Source organism: Lynx canadensis, chromosome B2 (genome assembly GCF_007474595.2).
Source record: "Lynx canadensis isolate LIC74 chromosome B2, mLynCan4.pri.v2, whole genome shotgun sequence".
Lineage (NCBI taxonomy): Eukaryota > Metazoa > Chordata > Mammalia > Carnivora > Felidae > Lynx > Lynx canadensis.
Window position 1 is genome coordinate 58,870,733 of NC_044307.1, and position 22,984 is coordinate 58,893,716.

General features: G+C 33.5%; 1 protein-coding gene across 1 annotated transcript in view; it reads right to left on the reverse strand.

The window, feature by feature from the left end:
* EYS (eyes shut homolog) overlaps positions 1-22,984 on the reverse strand; it is a 1,650,074-nt gene that overhangs the window by 997,001 nt on the left and 630,089 nt on the right. Inside the window, exon 21 of the mRNA XM_030315776.1 lies at positions 8,577-8,776. Coding sequence (XP_030171636.1) covers positions 8,577-8,776 — 200 coding nt within the window. The remainder of the gene's footprint in view (positions 1-8,576; positions 8,777-22,984) is intronic.

The window sequence follows — 22,984 nt, forward strand, 5'->3', positions numbered from 1 at the left end:
AAGAAACCAAAAACAATAATTCTGGAAGATATATACACCCCTGTGTTTACCGCAGCATTATTTATAAAAGCCAAGATATGGAAGCGGCCCAAATATCAATCAATGGATTAATGGACAATGATGTGGTGTGTGTGTGTGTGTGTGTGTGTGTGTGTGTGTACATGATGGAATATACAACGAGATCTTGTCACTTGCATAACATGGATATACCTAGAGGATATAACACTAAGTGAAGTAAGTTAGAGAAAGACAAATACCACAGGATTTCATTCATATGTGGAATTTAAGAAACAAAAAAAAAATTAATAAAAAAGAAACCAACCAACCAAACAAACAAAAAAAGTTCACAAACAAACCAACAAATCCAGACTCTTAAATATGGAGAACAAACTGATAGTTTCCAGAGGGTAGGTAGGGGTGTGTGTGTGTGTGTGTGTGTGAAATAGATAAAAGGAATTAAGAGTACATTTATTGTTTTGGTGTAACTGTAAATGGGATTGATTCCTTAATTTCTCTTTCTTCCATTAATTACTGATGTATAGAAATGCTACAGATTTCTGGACATCGATTTTGTATCCTATGACTTAACTGAATTCTTGGAACAGCCCAAGTGTCCACTGGCTGATGAATATATAAAGAAGATGTGATACACACACACACACACACACACACACACAGGAATATTACTTGGCAACAAAAAAGAATGAAATCTTGCCAATTATAGTAACATGGATGGAACTAGAGTGGAACTAGAGTGTATTATTAGAGTGTATTATGTTAAGAAAAATAAGTCAGAGAAAGACAAATGTCAAAGAAACAAAACAAATGGGCAAAGAGAAAAAAAAAAACTAGAGACAGAAAGGCAAACCAAGAAACAGACCCTTAAAGATAGAGAAAAAAACCTGATGTTTACCAGAGGGGAGGTGGGTGGGTTGATGGGTTAAATAAGTGATGGAGATTAAGGAATGCACTTGTGATCAGCACCAAGTGTTGTATGGAAATGTTGAATCACTCTATTCTACACCTGAAACTAATATTACACTGTATGTTAACTAACTGGAATTCAAATAAAAACAAAACAAAAAAGAAGACACCTTTTTTTTTTTAAGGAAAGTGTGATGGAAGTAAATCCTCCCCACACTTTTTTATTCTTAAAAATTATTAATTTATTTATTTAGAGTGAGAGAGAGAGAGAGAGAGAGCATGTAAGCAGGGAAGGGACAGAGAGAAACAGAAAGAGAGAGAGAGAGAGAGAGAGAGAACCCTATCAGGCTCCATACTGTCACCTTGGAGCTTGACACAGGGCTCAATCTCACAAATCATGAAATTGTGACCTGAGCTGAAATCAAGGGTAGGATGCTTAACTGACTGAGCCACCAAGGTACACCACTTACCCTGATGAGCACTGAGTAATGTATAAAATTGTTAAATCATTATATTGTATACCTGAAACCAATATAACACTGAATATTAATTATAATTCAATAAAAAGAAATGCACTAAAAATTTATAAATTAAATTTTAAAAAACTTAGTATATCACTTGATTTGGAGAACAAATTGCAAAATGTGTAATTTAAAAAGCACCCCAAAATATTGAAAATTCCTGTGATGGGTTTTAAAAAGTATGAACATAGGAAAATATTTAATGATTAATTATACGAGTTCTGATGGCTCAGAGAGTCATCAAAACGAGTCCTCATTATTAAAAAATGAATTTTAAAATAAGGAAATACAATCCTACATTTGAATATAGCAAAATGCATACTAATTTGATTAATGAAATATATATTTTAAAATTAAAATTTTATAATTGGTAAAAATAGCATTTTACATATAAAAATCAAAATAGGTTCACAACTTAAATTTGAGTATCTTCTGAAGCAATGTGCTAAAATAGCAACTATAGTGTTGATATAGTAGACCTATTAAGGAAAATGAGTCCTGCTTATTATTCTACCACTTGTAATACTTTATAAGGCAATATAACACAATTTCTTTTTCTTTTCTTTTTTTTAACACTTATTCATTTAAAATTTTTTTTTCTTCAACTTTTTTTTTTTTTTATTTATTTTTGGGACAGAGAGAGACAGAGCATGAACAGGGGAGGGGCAGAGAGAGAGGGAGACACAGAATCAGAAACAGGCTCCAGGCTCCGAGCCATCAGCCCAGAGCCCGATGCGGGGCTCGAACTCACAGACCGCGAGATCGTGACCTGGCTGAAGTCGGACGCTTAACCGACTGCGCCACCCATGCGCCCCACACTTATTCATTTTAGAGATAGCATGAGCAGAGGAGAGGCAGAGAGAGAGGGAGAATAGGAAGCAGGCTCCAGGCTCTGAGCTGTCAGCACAGAACTTGATGTGAGGCTTGAACTCAGGGGCCATGAGATCATGATCTGAGCCAAAGTTGGACACTCAACCAACTAAGGCACCGAGGCACCCCTTATTTTTCTTATAAATTGATTTTTTTTCATTATTAATTTAACTTTGGGTTCATGGTACAATGTTTATTTTTGGAAAGTGTAAACAAAATAAAAAGTTGTTAGAGTATTTAAAAGCCCATTTGATATTTCTGAAAACATAAATAGAAAGCCACCAAAGTGTGGTTGTTAAATACAGATATTTTATTCCAAGTTATAAAATGAATTAACTTGCAGCAAAGATGATATTAATGGTTGTTGAAAATGAGTTATTGTAGATCAATACCCTTACACTCTGTACACTTCATTAGTTACCTACCATCTCTGATTTTTCTATCCAAATGTAGAAAGAACTAGAATCTATCTTTCCTTACTTATGATACTAGGGGACTCAGGAAAGCTTATCTCCAATGTTTGATGTACCAATATGTTTTGGTTGCTGAGATTTTATAATTAACAATTTATTATTTTTATTGATGTTTCTGAATATTTTCAAAAAATTTTAAACATTTTTTATTTTTGAGAGAGAGAGGCAGTGTGAGCAGGGAAGGGCAGAGAGAGAAGAGAGGGAGACATAGAATCCAAAGTGGGCTGCAGACTATGAGCTGTCAGCAGAGAGCCTGACATGGGACTCGAACTCACGAGCCATGAGATCATGACCTGAGCTGAAGCTGGATGCTCAACTGACTGAGTGACCCAGGTGCCCCTTGAATATTTTTTAAAAGGAAAAATACCAATGTGAGTAACCAAATATGTTTTACTTCTCTTTTAACGTAATACATATAGTAGTATGAACTAATTACACTTGGTTTATGGCAGAACATGTAATGAAACTTAGGTGAATGAGAAGTGTAAGGGCCTAAAGTACTTCAAGAATATGGAGGCAATGACCAAGAAGAGCTGAATTTGAAGGAACTATCAGACTGAGGGGACATTTCCAGCTAAAAAGTTGTGGCAGATGGAAAGAGATGCTGCAATGCCAAAAGTAGAGAACACCAAGGGAAAAATTATGTGGAACAGGATTTCACATATTAAAAACAAAAAACAAGTATCTTTTATGCCTCAGTGCTTTGTTTTATAAATTAATTGCTATATTCTTTATAATCTACATAGTGCCAGAGAAAAAGTTATGTATAGTGTTTTTCCTTATTTCTACAGCCCTCTGCTGTGTGATTCTAATTTGGATTTTAGTGTAATTTCAACATAGTTTTTATGGTTTAATAAAACTTGCACACATTAAAATGCTATTAAACTGTTACACATGGTTAATAATACTTATGGACTTCTGAAAGCAGCCATTATTAAACTGAACAAAGTCATTAATGTCTTTAAACTTTGCACCAGAATATAAAGCACAAAAGAGATGTTTAACTGTACCTACACAACAGTCATGGTATCTGACTATGTAAGATTTTTTTCTTTTTTTACCATATGTATATATATATTTTTTGTATTAGTACTCTAATGAAAATTAAAAAAGAAACTCATTGTGTTCTTGAATTGACTTTCCCACCTATCATGACTTTGCAGGAACTGACTGCAAAACTCCCATGCGTTTGCATTTTCCTCTACATACTAACTAGACCACCAGAGATGATCTCTATAATCTTCTTTATCCCTAAAATTCAATGTGTTAATAAGAAATACCATTTAAGTTTGGACTAGAACTGCAAAAATAAATTATTATATTTTCTGCACAAAAGGTTATTTTCATTTCTTTTAAAGTAACAAATAATGGCAAAGATTTTGAAAATCTTATCAATTATTAACCATTTTTAATATCTTAAACATTCATAATTATTAACTTAATATGTCTTCATTGGGAAATATAAATGACCTCACTTAGAGTTTGAGTTGTTTAACACATATATTGCTAAAAATAAATTTAGGTATTTGAAATGTCCTATCACTTCTCTAGAAATGATCTGAAGTATGATTATAAAATTGTCTTTAAAGTATGATTGAATTACTTCAACATAATATTCCCCGGCACCTAACAGCCCAGTTGTTATTTATCCAAAACTAATCCTAGCTTATTTTGCTTGAAATGGTTAACTGATTTAAATTGTCAATATTCAAAGCAATATTACCTATGTATGTGTCCATTGTAATGAGGAAACTAGCTACATATCACTGGCTTATTCATTTTACCATCTTCCAGAATCACATTCTAAAAGGTCAGACTTTAGTACCTCCTTTTTTTCCTTCATTTTATTTTACATTTAAAGATTCTATCTATGCCTTTCAAAATTTAGCAACTATCAGGAAGATTAAAACATGAGTATTGGCTATTTCTTTTTTTTTTCCTTTAAGTTTTTTATTTATTTAAATCATCTCCATACCCAACGTAGGGCTCAAATGTACAACCCTGAGATCAAAAGTTGCATGCTTTTACCTACTGAGCCATCCAGGTGCCCCAATAGTGGCTATTCTTAATGTGTTTCATTGTTGTAGTTATAAAATAATCTCAACTAATCAGATGTCTTCATGAGAAGTATCAGCAATGACCCAACTACAAATCTGACACATCTCAGATCTAGAGAAACCCAACATTCAATGTCTAGAGAGTGAAGTGGAGATATTTAAATGGGCCCACACATGCCAAGCAATTTTACCCTGGATGTAAGCCACAATAACACATGTAGTTAAAATAGGCTTTCTCAGGCATGCCTCAGTACATGCTGCTACTCCACTCCTTAAGTGGTTAAGTCCTATCATTTAAAACAGTCTTATAGACACAGAAATAAAGAAGAGTCTGGCCCATAGAGGTGGGATATAAAAGTGGTCATAGGAGACATCTGGGTAACAGCAATAAAAATCAATAAACATAAAAATGTTAGTAACTGAGACTTCAAGTCAATTTAAAGAATTCTAACAAAAAATGAGGCAAGTTATAAAAACTTTGAGAAAAATGAACTCTTCAAATAAATTACTTTGAAAACAGAAAATAATACTATGGTTTGCTAAGTGGGCATTGCATTTACAATGGAAGAAAACAGCTAGTTAAAAAGTGCATATCCATTGAAATGTAAGAGAAAATAAATAATATTATCCTAAGGAAAAATTTCATAAAACCAGATAAAAATGGTTGAGAAGTAGACAAATTTAGAGGGAATTTTTAAAAAGAAATACAAATAGAAAAAAGAATAAAATGCCTGACAGAGTTTAAAGGTTGTGATTGCAGTATGTAAGCATTATTAGTACCCAAAGAAGAATGCAGAATGAATGAACCAGTATTAATGCCGAAAAGAATAATAACAGAATAATAAAATCTTCCAGACATGAAGAAATAAATAAGAAAAATATGTAACATCACATATTCTGGTTAAATGCTTCAATGTCAAAGATAAAAGGGAAGGGAATTAAATTTTAAAGTATCTACGTGCCAGTCACTGGGTAAGTATTTTATACATCGTTTTTAATTAAAGAAATTAAAAATCATGTATCAACTTTTATGAAGCAAGTGAATCAATTGCATTCATAAAATATAATGTTCATGAGAATAGGCCATTCTCTTGTTTATTTTCTACAATGATGGAAATGAAAGCAAAATAACAACATTAACTACATAATCCTCAAACAATAATAAGGTCTAAAAATTTGTACTTCTCCAAGTTCATATGTTAAGCTAAGAACACAACAAAATATCTTAGGTTTTCAGTTCCAAATTTCCGAGTTTGTCACATAGGATAAGTTTTTAATCAGAAGAAAATTAGTTTTCTCAAAATCATTAGGAAACCAATAGTATAGAATATTCTATAGATCATTAAAGGCTGAAATCTTTTACTAACAAAATGACATCAAAAAGAAGACTTCAGGATAAGTGTCATGAAGGTGGAAATTTATAGGCTTTGACTTTTTCCCCATTTAAAATCAAACAAAATTTAGAAAGCTGATTAATAAACCATCAATGAGAACACAAATATTAACACTGATTTGTGTAAACACTGAAGGAAAATGAACATAACAAAGACAATGACAAAAATTTTACCACATTTCTAAGAGTATGCTTTTTTGATTTAACTTGAAGAATGGAAAAAAATGGGATCTAACAGTAGGTTTGATACAATTTTTTAAATAAAGAAAGATGATTATTTTATTATGGTTTAACTATATCACAGATTAATCCTTAACCCACAAACAAATCTATGATTCGATTTGCAAAACAGTCTCTCCCATGAGTTTTCTTTTTAAATAAATGGCTTGATCATTGTGCTAACTTGGCACCAACATCTATGGCTACTCACAGTCACTGTGCAAATCCCCTAGAAACTGAAATTCCCAAGGCATTTAATTACCATTCACAGACTTTCAAGAGCTTATAGGAATGTTGAATCAGCAGGGAAGTTTGAAGACAGACAAGTCTTATTTAAATGCAATTTGGGGGTGCATGGGTGGCTCAGTCATTAAGCATCCCTCTTGATCTCAGCTCAAGTTTTGATCTCAGCGTCTTGAGTTCAAGCCCTGTGTTTTTTAAGTGGAGTCTACTTAAAAAAAAAAATGTAATTTGAATAACCTTGTAGCTGTAATGGCTGCCTATGTCCCTGGGAGATAAGCTAGGAAAAGAAGCAGGCCTCTTCAGTCTAGATTCCACTGACTTCATGCTTTAAGAAAGGTCAGCCTAACTAGCCCATGGATAACATCTCCTAAACGGAACACTTGTAGCATAGCTTGTATAGTGCTTGAATTAGCAAGGTTATAAAAATATACATTTTAGTTTTAGGTTCACTTATTTCTATTTTTTTTTTATTGAACAGAATGAGTTTCCATGGCTCGAACCTTCATTTATAACATTGTATTAATTGGAAGTAAATGTCGAACCTTCATTTATAACATTGTATTAATTGGAAGTAAATGTCGAACTTACTGTTGTTGACTTCATCCAGGCACTGATTAGGTTCAATCAGAGGATCCTTACAGTGCTCAAGTGATCATTTTTATAATGATATTTTACAAAATTACAATTATATTGGAAACATCTTTACTTTCTGTACTTTATCAAACTACCAGAGTAAAATAAGCAAAATTCGTGCTAAAAATACGATACACAACAGAGACAACACACACAACCACACTATAAATAAAAATGGCATGTTAGGTCATATGTAATAAAGAATAACAGTGTCATAATAATAACTGAACACTGTATGTATATGTTAAATGAAACAATAATAATCTTGGGTTTATGTAAAACAATCACCTATGTGTACTTCATTAGAGATATGCCCTAAATAAGATAATACAGCAGAGATCAAAATAAATACAAGGGCAAAAACACACTGTAGATATTGAACAAAGAAAATATGGTGGTGTCAATAATAAACATAATGCAGAATATATTAATATTTTTTTAAATAACTGATAAAATATAAAAATAATAGATACACTTTACTATTAAATAACTATGCACCAAAATAAACATGTTCAACCTTCCCAAAATTTAAGATATTTAGAAGAAATACAGTTGTTCACAGATTTTAACTTAATATCAAGCTCTCAAAAATCAGAATGAAATAGAAAAGGTAAACTATTTTTTAAATATGTGGGTTCAATTATATTTTACAAATAGAACAGGTAATGGCTAAATTCTCAAAATAAAAACCACTTATATATTATGTAATCATAAAAAACAAAGGTAATGAAAATTATCTCCTAAGAATTTTTAAAAGATACTTTAAATAGTAGTTGGTTCAAAAATACAGTGACACATTAATTTATTTTTATAAATCTTAGCACATAAAAATTTTTTATCAATTGTTAAGATCTTAGAATTGTAAGTACAGCAGGAGGACTAATGAATCTTTGTAATAAGTCTATTATAAATATGAACTATCTATGTGTCATTCATGTAGTGTAATATTTAAGAAAAGAAACAATTCAATTCTGGGAAGGATAGGGGATATGAAACAATTATAAAATGAGAGATAATAAACTTTAGAAGTCCAACATGGAATTTATATGAATATATAGTATTTTGAAAAATATGAAAGTAAATGCTTCCTTAGAATTGTTGATTTAAATTTGTGATTTCATTTTTTTAAGATGAAAACGTACTCAAAAACTTAGTATTTATATTTCAGCGTGCATTACTCTTATGATGTTTATATGCTTTCCTAAATATATATTTAGTTAATTGTGGGTAAATAAATACTGACCTGCAGTAAAACATGTGTCCAGGTCCATCAACACAAATACTTCCATTAAGACAGAGGACCAAATTCAGTTCAGGCTCAGCACAACCATCAATATGTATTTCACAATATGCACGAATGTATCCACTCGGGCAAATGCAAGTAAAGTCATCGACTGATTTCTGACCGAAGTCTTCATTTATAGAAGGGGTTGATGTACAGTTCTAAATTAAGAAATAAAGAATCAAATTTGATTATTAGTGATAAGACTAAACATTTTATTAAACTTATTTTATTTAAATATTTTTAAGAAATCAATATGCAAGCTTATCTGATATTCCATTCCTCTAGAAACTGAAATATGTTTTTGGTAATAAATGATTTTCATCTTTTATCACCAGAAATGTCCCATTATTGATTTTTCAGAAAAAAATACAACTTTATTAAACTTTGCTGCAACATGTACCATGGCAGTGAATACCTACCCCCCTACACACCCAAATAATGATGCTAAAACAAATTTCCTATGTATATAATATCAGGAATTCACTGACCCTTAGTATACATGCCAGTTTGCCTGGAACAGCCCTAGATTAATACCACTGTCTTAGGGTGATTAATAGTGCCTTTATTAACTCTCAAAGGAATCCTGGGTTTGAACACATACTTAGAATAGCCAATTTGCAATGGACTTACATCTACAAAACAAGGCATCTTTAATATCTGCTTTTATTCCATTCATAATTGTTTCCCCCCCCAATTGTTTTAATATGTATATTACTTTTTCAGACTTATTAAGGTATAACTGACCAAAAAAAACCCTGCACTATATTTAAAGTGTACAGCATAATGATTTCATATACATACACATCGTGAAATGATTCCCACCACTGAGTTAATACACACACCTATCACTGCACATATTCACCTTTCTTCTTATTGAGAGTAGAGGGAGTGAGAACACTGAAGTTCTACTCTCTTAGCAAATTTTAATTGTAGAGTAGTGCTATTAATATAGTCACCATGTTATATATTTGATCACCATAATCTGTTCAACTTATAACTGAAAATTATTTCCCAGCATTTTCTATTTCTCCTATGCCCTACCCTCTGGCAATCAATTATTCTATTCTCTGTCTCTGTAAGCCCAGCCTTTAAAAAAAATTTTTTTTTTAGATTTTTTAACAAGTGAACCCATGTAGTATTGGTGTTTTAGTTTGGCTTATTTGCCTTAGCATACTGTCCTCCAAGTTTATCAATGTTGGTGGAAATGGTAGAATTTCCTTCCTTTTAAGACTGAATAATATTTCATTGTATATACGGACACCACATTTTCTTTATCCAATCATCTATTGATGAACACAGTTTGTTTCCATACCTTGATTATTGTGAATAATGCTGCAGTAAACATGGAACTACAGATATCTTTACAAGGTGATGGTTTAATTTCTTTCATCTATTTACCCAGAAGTGTGATTACCGGATCATATGATGGTTATATTTTTAATTTCTTGAGGAACCTCCATAGTGTTTTCCATAGTGACTCTACCAGTTTACATAGCTATCAGCAGCATAAAGGGTTCCCTTTTTTCCACATCCTTGCCAATATCTGTTATCTCCTATGTTTTTGCTAATAGACTTAATAGGTTGGGACAATTATCTCATTGCAGTTTTGATTTACATTTCCCTGATTAGTGATGTTGAGCACCTTTTCATATATCTACTGTCCATTTGTACAGCATCATTGCAGAAATGTCTCTTCAAGTCTTTTGCTCATTTTTTAAATTGGATTATTTGGGGTTTTTGTTTGTTTGCTTTGTTTTGCTATTAAGTTGTATGAATTCTCTATATATTTTGGATACTAATCCCTTATTATATATGTGGTTTGTGAATATTTTCTCCCACTCCATAGGTAGTTGTTAATTTTGTTAATGGCTTCCTTTGCCGTGCAGAAGCTTTTTCAGTTTTATGTAGTCCCACTTGTTTATTTTTGCTTTTGTTGCATTTGCTTTGGGTGTCAACTCCAAAAAAAAAAAAAAAAAAAGATTGCTAAGATCAAATATCAAGGGATTTACCAGCTATGTCTTCTAGGAGTTTTAAGGTTTTAGGTCTTACATTCAAATCTTTAACCGATTTTGAATTGTTTCTGTATGGTGTAAGACAGAAGTCCAGTTATTATTTTGCATGAGGCTATCAGTTTTCCAAATACAAGTGTTTGGAATAGCTTGAGAAGGATAGGTATTATCTCTGCTTTAAACGTCTGGTAGAACTCCCCTGGGAAGCCATCTGGTCCTGGACTCTTATTTGTTGGGAGATTTTTGATAACCGATTCAATTTCTTCGCTGGTTATGGGTCTGTTCAAGCTTTCTATTTCCTCCTGATTGAGTTTTGGAAGAGTGTGGGTGTTCAGGAATGTGTCCATTTCTTCCAGGTTGTCCAATTTGTTGGCATATAATTTTTCATAGTATTCCCTGATAATTGTTTGTATCTCTGAGGGATTGGTTGTAATAATTCCATTTTCATTCATGATTTTATCTATTTGGGTCATCTCCCTTTTCTTTTTGAGAAGCCTGGCTAGAGGTTTGTCAATTTTGTTTATTTTTTCAAAAAACCAACTCTTGGTTTCGTTGATCTGCTCTACAGTTTTTTTAGATTCTATATTGTTTATTTCTGCTCTGATCTTTATTGTTTCTCTTCTTCTGCTGGGTTTAGGCTGCCTTTGCTGTTCTGCTTCTATTTCCTTTAGGTGTGCTGTTAGATTTTGTATTTGGGATTTTTCTTGTTTCTTGAGATAGGCCTGGATTGCAATGTATTTTCCTCTCAGGACTGCCTTTGCTGCGTCCCAAAGCGTTTGGATTGTTGTATTTTCATTTTCGTTTGTTTCCATATATTTTTTGATTTCTTCTCTAATTGCCTGGTTGACCCACTCATTCGTTAGTAGGGTGCTCTTTAACCTCCACGCTTTTGGAGGTTTTCCAGACTTTTTCCTGTGGTTGATTTCAAGCTTCATAGCATTGTGGTCTGAAAGTATGCATGGTATAATTTCAATTCTTGTAAACTTATGAAGGGCTGTTTTGTGACCCAGTATATGATCTATCTTGGAGAATGTTCCATGTGCACTCGAGAAGAAAGTATATTCTGTTGCTTTGGGATGCAGAGTTCTAAATATATCTGTCAAGTCCATCTGATCCAATGTCTCATTCAGGGCCCTTGTTTCTTTATTGACTGTGTGTCTAGATGATCTATCCATTTCTGTAAGTGGGGTGTTAAAGTCCCCTGCAATTACCACATTCTTATCAATAAGGTTGCTTCTGTTTATGAGTAATTGTTTTATATACTTGGGGGCTCCGGTATTCGGCGCATAGACATTTATAATTGTTAGCTCTTCCTGATGGATAGACCCTGTAACTATTATATAATGTCCTTCTTCATCTCTTGTTACAGCCTTTAATTTAAAGTCTAGTTTGTCTGATATAAGTATGGCTACTCCAGCTTTCTTTTGGCTTCCAGTAGCATGATAAATAAATAGTTTTCCATCCCCTCACTCTGAATCTAAAGGTGTCCTCAGGTCTAAAATGAGTCTCTTGTAGACAGCAAATAGATGGGTCTTGTTTCTTTTTTACCAATTTTGATACCCTATGTCTTTTGGTTGGCACATTTAATCCATTTACATTCAATGTTATTATAGAAAGATATGGGTTTAGAGTCATTGTGATGTCTGTATGTTTTATGCTTGTAGTGATGTCTCTGGTACTTTGTCTCACAGGGTCCCCCTTAGGATCTCTTGTAGGGCTGGTTTAGTGGTGACAAATTCCTTCAGTTTTTGTGTGTTTGGGAAGACCTTTATCTCTCCTTCTATTCTAAATGACAGACTTGCTGGATAAAGGATTCTCGGCTGCATATTTTTTCTCTTCAATACATTGAAGATCTCGTGCCAATCCTTTCTGGCCTGCCAAGTTTCAAAAGAGAGATCAGTCACGAGTCTTATAGGTCTCCCTTTATATGTGAGGGCACGTTTATCCCTTGCTGCTTTCAGAATTTTCTCTTTATCCTTGTATTTTGCCAGTTTCACTATGATATGTCGTGCAGAAGATCGATTCAAGTTACGTCTGAAGGGAGTTCTCTGTGCCTTTTGGATTTCAATGCCTTTTTCCTTCCCCAGTTCAGGGAAGTTCTCAGCTATAATTTCTTCAAGTACCCCTTCAGCACCTTTCCCTCTCTCTTCCTCCTCTGGGATACCAAATACAAGTGTTTGAAGGGACTATCCTCTCCTCATGTGCATTCTTGGCTCCTTTGTCATAAATTAATTGACCATATTTACATAGATTTATTTCTGGGCTCTTTACTATGTTCCATTGATCTGTGTTTCTGTTTTATGCCAAACCATGCTACTTTGATTACTATAGATTTGAATATAATTTAAAATTAGGAAGTTTAATGCCTCCAGCTTTGTTCTCCTTTCTCAAGATTGCTTTGGCTATTTGGAGTCTTTTGTGGTTCCATACAAATGTTAGGTTTGCTTTTTCTATTTCTTTGAAAAACCATTGGGAATTTTGATAAGGGTGGTATTAAATCTATAAATTGCTTTCGATACTACAGACATTGTAACAATATTAATTCTTCCAATCCAAGAATAGGAAATATCTTCTCTTTTTTTCTTTTTTTTCCCTATACCTTCTTGAATGTCTTGCATCAATGTTTTATAGTGTTCAGTGTATGGGTACACTGGTTAAATTTATATTAAATTTATGTTTCACCTCCTTCTTAAATTTAGTATTTTATTCATTTTGGCATTATTATAAATGGGGTTTCTTTCTTATTTTCTCTTTCTGATAGTTCATTGTTTGTGTATAGAAATGGAAATAATTTTGGAGGGTGCCTGGGTGGCTCAGTAGGTTAAGTGTCTGGCTCTTGATTTCAGCTCAGGTCAGGATCTCATGGTTCGTGAATTCAGGTTCTGCATCAGGTTCTGTGCTGACAGAGCAGAGAATGCTTGGGATTCTAAGTCTCTCTCTCTCTCTCTCTCTCTCTCTCTGACCCTCCCCTACTCACAGTTGCTCTTTGTCTCTCTCTCAAAATAAACAAACATTTAAAAAATTAATAAATGCAACTAACTTTTGTATTTTGTCTATTTTAGAGCATGGCATATCCATGTTAACAACTTAACTGTGAATGCATACAAAAGCTCTAGATTTATGCATTCTTAAAATTCGGGATATTAGGGTGGGGTCCAACCCATAACTTCTCAAAGAGAAGATGGAAGTTAGGGATTTCTTCCTCATTGTATGGCAGTGTGCAGGAGTGGGATTTATGGTGAGAGTGTGTCTCAGCCTTTCCTACCAATTTCAGTGTGGGTATTTTCTCAGTTGCTCAATGTGTGGTAGTTTCTGAATTTCTCTCAAGGGGACTTGTTCTGTGCATAGCTGCACATTCAGTGCAGCCAGGGCAGGAGGGAAATTCAGGCACCTCATATGTTGCCGTCCTGTTCCAGATCTTATTGTGTATCCAATCATAATCTTTTAATTAGCCAATTTTCCCATGCATTTGCCCAAATTTGTGTCTGGCATTTCTGCATCCTATAATTCTAGAGGTACAGACAGAGACTTTGTGGAACCTAGAAAATATCTGTCTCTTACTTTTTAAGCATTGGAATATTGTTATACTTTTATGCTACTTTTACCCACCTATTAAATAAATGGTATTTTATTTATTGTAGGTACATTTATGCATAAAATGGTGACAATTTCATCCACTGCATACAGGTTCCTGTGAGAATTAAATAAAATAGTAAATATAAAGTAATTAGCCCTGTTCTTGGAACATAACAGCTGTTCAGTAAATGTTATATTCTTTCCCTTTATATACTGAAGGCCACAGGCCTTGTCAGCCTCTATTTCAGTCATTTGGCACTTCCCTACAACAGTAAATCAGATTTTGTTGGTATATTAATGTGTACCATATCATGCTATATGCTTCTTAAGTTTACATTTTAGATATTATACATGTGCCTATATTCTGGAAAGCAAAAAGCGTGGTGCTTTAAACATGGTATGACATCATTTTTCAAGGTAACATTAACTCTGAAAATATTGGCACCTATAATTCTGAGAAATAATTTCTGGAACTTTGTGACATCATTAGGAAAACATTTTTATGTACTCTTAATATGTTGTCTACACATAATTTCTTTTTAAAATTTTTTAATGTTTATTTATTTTTGAGAAAGAGCAAGACAGAGTGTGAGTGACGGAGGGGCAGAGAGACAGGGAGACAGACTCTCATGCAGGTCATAGGCTCTGAGCTGTCAGCACAAAACCCGAGGTGGGACTCGAACTCACAAACCATGAGATCATGACCTGAGCTGAAGTTGGATGTTCAACTGACTGAGCCATCCAGGTGCCCCCAGGATTTCTTAATGAATATACAGAAATATGAATCATTTGCACTCAGGAATCGAAGTTACTACATCTTCAAAGATAGACATAGAACTATGGTACGCAAGAAACTAGAGCATAGGCAAACATGTGATATTTCTTTAATATTTTACTCTGAAAATGGGTATTTTCTAGAACTATCATTAGTTAGACATTTATGCTTAGAAACATTTAGTGACTTTTAAAAAATGTTAACATAACAATAAAACTCACACTGAAAAGGCTAATGTGAAACCACTGCATTCATACCATTTATCAAATGGAAAATTAAGGATGTCAAAGTCACTAGAGAATTTAATTAGTATCCCTTTCAATAAGAAATGGATTGTGCCCTTGATTATAAAACCCAAGTCATGCTTGGAACTCAGATGGTGATCTTTTACACTTGCCCAAGTGATAGAGTTAAATGCATGATTTTATACGTGAATGCCATTTGGATATTTGTTCCACCTGTGCTGAGAATGTAAACTCCTTAAGGATAACTGAGGGCACTTAGTAGACTTTGTAAAGGTACTGAAGTTATTTTCATGGAATGTAAATGCAGAATTCCACAGGGAATAACATGGAAACAACATGTTTCCTTCTTAGTCTTATAGCTGGGTATATATAGAATGATTTATTACAAAGCATTACATAAACTAATTGAATTATATCTCCCATGGGAAGAAAAGGATCATTTTTAGACTGCCAAAAGTTCTGTCTCTAGGGTTAACAAGAATCTTTTACCAAATTAATTAGCAGGCTTAATGGAAATACAAAAGCAATTTCTTTCCAGAAAAAGAAATCAAATATTCATTTAAAATTCTTAATCTTTCCTGGTGCAAAACTTAAGGCAGATGACTTTCCTTCTGTTCATCATAATTTATATTATTTTGCTATACTCTATTTAAATCTAATAAAATGATTGCCAAGAAGAATTGACTAATTTAATTTCAGAAAATGAGAAAAGTAAAAGGTTGGGGTATTTAGAGAAAGAAAACAAAGCTAAGAGTGATGTTGCAGATCAGGGCAATCTGGACAATTAAGCTATACCCCAATACTATGTTCATTCAACTTGCATTCAAAACACCATGCCAGGAAATGTACAGAAGCGTAGCAGTAACAGAACAGTGATGTATTCATTATGGACTGCTTAGCCAGAGCAAACTACCAGATTGGCTAGCAAATGTGTCAATTATCTCTCTGATAGTTGTGTTCCATCTGAGTTGTATAGTTTAGATGCAGAAGTTGTTCTGTGATCTCTGAACTTCCCAGAAGAACAGAAAGTTTTTACTTGAGATCATCTTTACCATAGTATTTCTCTCATAGAATCATATGTTTTCTTTTTTTACACTGCTGTTTTTAAGGTAGTGGACTACTTTATTCAAATAAGATCTTGGAGAAACAATATATTAAACAGATAACCATGAAACTGTTCTATCTGAAGAATGGAAATAGAGCAAGGTACCCATTATAGCCTTAACTTATCTGATGCAAATACTTATTGAAAGTCACAGAATTTCTCAAATTGTGTGTAGCTCTGAATAAAAACTACTAATGTAGTCTACTGTTCCTAAGACTTAAGTTGACAATGAATACTCAGTAGCTTGTTAAATTGAAGATTTAAACTCAAAAGATTTGGTGTGAGGCCTGAGTTTTTCCATCTCTAACAAACTCCTAGGTGATTCTGATGCTAATAGACCATGGACCAAACACTGAGTAGAAAAAATCTAGTCCAAAAATTTTATTTTATTCTCAAAAATGAAACAAGCCCAAAAGTGTTACTGACTTCACCAATGTCCTATAGCAAGATGATGTCAGAATAAAATCTCACTGACACAAAATGCCTTGAATTCCAACTTAGAGCTCATTGTACTACCAAGCTTTGGTTTCTCTCTCAGAGGAATCTCTTGGCCGAGAAATATGACAATGTATATGGTAAAGACTAAATATCTCCAAATATCTCTAAAATTTACTTCCAATATAGTTTTGAATATGGGACTAAAGCAGTTAATAGGAAGAAGATTTTGATTCCCAATTAATCTGATTTATGATATTTTGATGTAAAGAAAATGCATTTTTAATCTGTTATTTCAATAAATGAAACAAGATTATAAAATACCAAAATCGGGATATTTGTAGTAAATATTTTCTCTATTGAAAAATAGTTTCCTGGAAACTGTGTTTCTGATAGTAATTCCAGGAAAGAGAGCCACTGCAAAACCACTGTCTCAGAAGCAGCCTGAAATACACAAACGAATCAAATATAGAAAAGTACATCAGGGCTGAATGATGAACATCAATGAAGAATGTCAAAATTCTTTAAAAGTAATGTAGAGTTCTAAAGACATTTAAAAAAGCTAACACTTTAATATATACTATTTCCTCAGGTAAACAAAGGGATGTTGCACAAGAAACCTAAACGTGGGAGTTCCTGGGTGGCTCAGTCAGTTGAGTGCCCAATTCTTGATTTCAGCTCAGGTCATGATCCCAGGGTCATAGGATTGAGCCCCACATTGGGCTCCATGCTGAGCATGGAGTCTGTTTAAGATTCTCACTTTCTCTCTGCCCCTCTGTCCAGCTTGTGTTCTCTCTCTCTCTTAAAAAAAAAAAAAGAAGAGGAGAAGAAAGAAGAAAGAATAAGAAGAAGGAGGAGGAGGAGATGGAGGAGGAGAAAACAATCTAAAGACTTAAAGTATATATTCAAAATCTTGGAAGTATAATGTGCTATAACTTGGAAAAATGAGGGGTTAAGCATGGGCAAGTAATGCAAAAGATTGAGAGCACTTTGAATATATTATTAGGGAATCTGTAACATTATAAGGGACATAGGGTTGGTGTTGGTGGCCAAGACAGGTTGGGAAAGGAAGTACAACTCCTTTTGCCCACTGGTTTGTTCTGATTCAGGTTTGGGCTCACTCTTGCATTAGGGATAATAGAAATCTGCTTCTAATTTGGAAATTCAAGACTCATGAAACAAGAAAAATGATGGAACAGATAGAGAAAATATGTGAGAAAAATATGTAGGAAAACATTCCTAAAAAACAAATAAATACGGTGGGAAAGGAATAGCCTTTAGTGACAAATACATTTGTCACTAACCACAACATCCTGTACCCTGAGGCCAAAAGGAAATACACACACACACACACGCACACACACACACACACAAATGACAGTTTTAAAAGTAATAATAAGTATTTCCTGCAATGAAATTGAGTAATGTTAACTCACACTTTTTCATCTAATATAGATAATTTTTAGAAAATGTTTATTATTTATCTATTTTGAGAGAGAGCAAGATGGAGAGAAAGGGAGAGAGAGAGCGTGAGGAGGGAAGACATTCCCAAGCAGGCTCCACTCTTGTTAGCTCAGAGCCTGATGTGGGATTCCATCTCACAGACTGTGAGATCATGACCTGAGCCGAAATCAAGAGTCCGGCGCTCAACCAACTAAGTCACCCAGGCGCCCCTAATATAGATAATTTTTAAGAGTAATACACTTAAAATAAATCTCCATCCAGAAAGTACTGATTAAATAAATATGGTACCTCCATACACTAGGATATTAATAAGAATACAGTAGAACTATGTATGTTAATGTAGAATTATCTGCAGTGATAAAGTGAGAAAGCAAGGTATCCTGAGTGTGTGACAAATATTACCATTTGTGAGATCTATTTTATTTTAAAGATGTTTTTAATCAAAGGACATAGATATTCCTTGCAACGACCTCTGGGAAATAGGAGACATTTGGGGCAAGATTACAACTCAAACTTTACCCTGAAAAGCATTCTGATGGATCAATCATTTAATTGCAAATAAAAAGGAAATAAGAAAAATAGTAGAACTTTTTGAATAAGTCCTGTTGAACTTGTCACAAATCATAGAACCTTTAGAAAGTGTATCAGTAAATGTAAACATTTTGAATGTCAGAATCCACTACATACTAATTGAACATTGACAACAAAAAAGTCAATGTACATAATTTATATGATAGATAAAGGTAAATAATCTTATTATATAAGAAGCCCCTTATGAAAATTTCAGCTTATATTCAAACATACACACAATCACACACACACACACACTCGCACACACACAGTTATTTTCTTTAATCATTTCTTTTCTATTTAAAGAACTTCCTTTAGTCCTTCTTTTGAATTAGATCTGCTCATGATAAATTCTTAGCTTTCCTTCAGCTGAGAATGTCTTGATTCCTTCTTTTATTTTATAATCATATTTTATGGTTTCCCATTTTAGTACTTTTCTTACATATTTATAATTTATAAAAGAACAATTTATAAAAGAACAATTTATAATCTGTTCTTTTCTGTGAGTGTGTGTATGTGTACCCAGAGTTGAGTTAATTACATTTGTCACTAACCACAACATCCTATACCCAATCATGGATTTGCTTTTATTGTAGAATTAATTCTAATGTTGTAAAGCCTGCCTCAAATTGTCAGATTTACAAAAACAAAAACAGAGCAAAAGAACTTGGCTTATGGTTTTCCCCACAAATTCTAACATAAACTTTTCCTTCTCATTTTCCAAAAAGCTTCAGATATAACACTCTGCCCCATACTGACCTAGAATGTTCTTTTCAATGAGTACTGCCCATGTTTCTCTACTGCTCTGGTCTCTAGCCTAGAAAGACAGACTCGGACATCAATACATGAACGCCCATTAGAGGCTATTATCTGGGAATTACAACATAGAGGAAGTTACAATAAATAGGTAAAGATACACATTTATATCTATATAGATATCTCCAAATGGAGCTGGTGAGTAGGAGGTATGCCTGAAAATTATTTCATCTCCATTTCTCATATATATAAATTATCCAATATTTGCAAAATGAATGACAAAATTATATTTAGAGTGTACTTAATGTATTATTTAAAAAGACACTTAAAAAAACTCTGTTGAACTGCAATAATTAATATAGATGACAGCATGAAATTTTATTTATTTATTTTTTAAGTTTATTTATTTTGAGAGACAGAGAGAGAGAGAGAGAGAGAGAGAGAACAAGCAGGGGAGGGGCAGAGGGAGAAGGAGAGAGAGGATCCCAAGCACCGTCAGTGCAAAGCCTGATGTGGGCTTGAACTCACAAACTGTGAGGTCATGACCTGAGCCAAAATAGAGTCACACACTTAACCTACTGAGCCACCCAGGCACCCCAACAGCATGAAATTTAAAAAAGAAGAACAGAATAAATAGTCCTAAAACTGACCCATACATGGGAACTTAGTGTATGAAAAACGAGGCAACCTAAATCAATAGAGAAATAACAGATCCTTTGATAAAAATTATTAGAAAATTGGGTCGCCTGGGTGTCTCAGTCAGTTGTTTCTCACCCTTGATTTCAGCTCAGGTCATGATCTCATGGCTCATGAGATCAAGTCCTGCAGTTGGGCTCCATGCTGACAGCACAGATCCTGCTTAGGATTCTCTCTCTCTCTCACTCTCTGCCCCTACCCCAATCTATTTCTCTCTCAAAATGAATAAACATTAAAAAAATCTCTTGGAAAATTATTTGCCCTACTTTTTATCAATCACAATAATATATTCACTGTGAATTAAAGTACTAAAAGTGTTATTAATCCTAAAATTGTACTGAATGAGAATATAAGAAAATAATTTAAATATTGCTGTATGAAAAGACTTTCTAAGGAAAGATGCAAAGCCCAGTGTCATAAAGAAAAAAGTAAAAATAAAATATAAAAATCTCACAATTTACAAGTCTTATAAAGTAAAAGTAGCTAAGCTCTAGACAAGATTTGTGATTTTGCAGAACCCAGTGGATTTTACCCATAATTTGGAATAATATATACAAACCAAAAAGGAAAAAGCAAGAAATAAAAAAAATACTATTCATCAAAGGCTCTGAATAGACAAGGCACAAAGAGATACAAACAGGAAATAATCTTATGGAAAGGTGCTTAAATAAGAGACTGTTAAAAACTGAGAACAAACTGAGGGTTGATGGGGGGTGGAAGGGAAGGGAGGGTGGGGGATGGGTATTGAGGAGGGCACCTTTTGGGATGAGCACTGGGTGTTGTATGGAAACCAATTTGTCAATAAATTTCATATATATATAAAAAAAATAAATAAATAAAAGACTATTTCTTGGGGTACCTAGCTGGTTCAGCCAGTAGAGCATGGGACTCTTGATCCTGGGGTCATGAGTCTAAGTCCCACATTGGACATAGAGCTTATTTAAGACTTTTTTTTTTAAAGAATATTTCTTTAATATCCAAGCATTATATCTCAATTGTATTTTAATAAAGCTGGAAAAAAAATCCAAAAAAAAAAAAAAAAAAAAAGGAAAGGTGCTTAATCTTGATAATAACCTAGGAAAACAATAAAAACAATGCATGTCACATTTTCCTCATCAAATTAGTAAACAAAGAAAATGATTTTATTTACTAGGATCTAGGGAAGTTGGCATGTTCATAGTCTCATTAAATAAGTGAAATTCTTCAACACTTATTAAAAGGAATGAGTCAGGCTCTTTCCACCATCTTTCCACGATGCCATAATGGGGCTCATGAATGTCCTGGCAGATGCTCTCAAGAGCATTAACAGTGCTGAAAAGAGAGGCAAATGCCAGGTTTTTAACAGCCCATGCTCCAAAGTCATTGTCTGGTTTCTAACTATAATGAAGAAGCATGATCACATGGATGAATTTGAAATCATCGATGATCAAAAACTGGGAAAATTGTTGTGAACCTCACAGGCAGGTTAAACATGTATGGAGTGATCAGCCCCATATTTGAGGTACAACTCAAAGATCTAGAAAAATGGCTGGCAGAATAATCTGCTCCTGTCCTGCCAGTTTGGTTTCATTGTACTGACAACCTCAACTGGTATCATGGACCATAAAGAAGCATGATGAAAACACACAGGAGGGAAAATCCTTACCCCATAAGATAAACTTACCCCAAATCACAGACCTGACAAGTGGAGGCAGAATTCAAAGATAGCTTTAAGGTACCAAAATCAATGCCTTTTAACTATCCCTTGTTGTTCTGTATGACTTACATAGTTCAAGCTTCTCAGTTCCTAGCAAACCGTAAAAACACATAAGCTTTATATGGGTCTTACTAATTCAACTTTGATCCTTTTTCTAGGAATGTAGTACATATGTGCAGATAAAATGCCTCAATGGACAATAAATCAATAAGTAAGTAATAAGTAAATAAATAAATAAATAAATGAAAGGAATGAGTCATGGCTCTATGTATTATGATGCAATGGTTCCTAAAATACACTAAGTGAAGCAAAAAGTCACTAAATAAGGAGGATAACGAAACCGGTCTCTTGTTAAAATAAAAATATTAGGAAGAAAATCTAGGTAGAATTAGGAAGAAGTATATAGGTAGAATTTAAGAATGGTTCTCATAATATTGTATGTATGTGTATACGAATATATATAAATTTGTATACAAAGAAAATATTTATTTATGTATTTAATTCTGAAAAGAATGCCACATTTATACTATCAAAAGAGGGTTTTAGAGATTGCCGTAGGCAATATGTGTAAACAAGATAGATGCCTTGGCCATTCTCCACCAAGGAACTTATTAGTTACAACATTTCCTTTTCCTTATCAAGTATGGCTTCACTACCTAGAACCAAATCAATGTAATATCAATAAATAAGTTTTAAAAAATAATGTGTCAGAAAATGTGCTAATTATTTTACATGTATTATCTAATTGAATCCTTACAACAACCCAAGACAGTGTTACTAAAATTACCCTTATTGAATAGTTAAAATATGATTTCAGAATATAAATAATTTATCCAAGAACACACAGCGGGTAGCAAGTAAGCAGCAAAATAATGGCTCAATCTTGTTTCTCCTTAATGCATTTAACCACCCCATCACTCCCTCTGAAAGGACTGTTTACTGCATACCTACCATGTCACATGTGCATTATCCCATCAATGACTTTGTGATGTAGGAGCTATTATAACTATATTTTACTGATAAGGGAAAGAGACAAAGG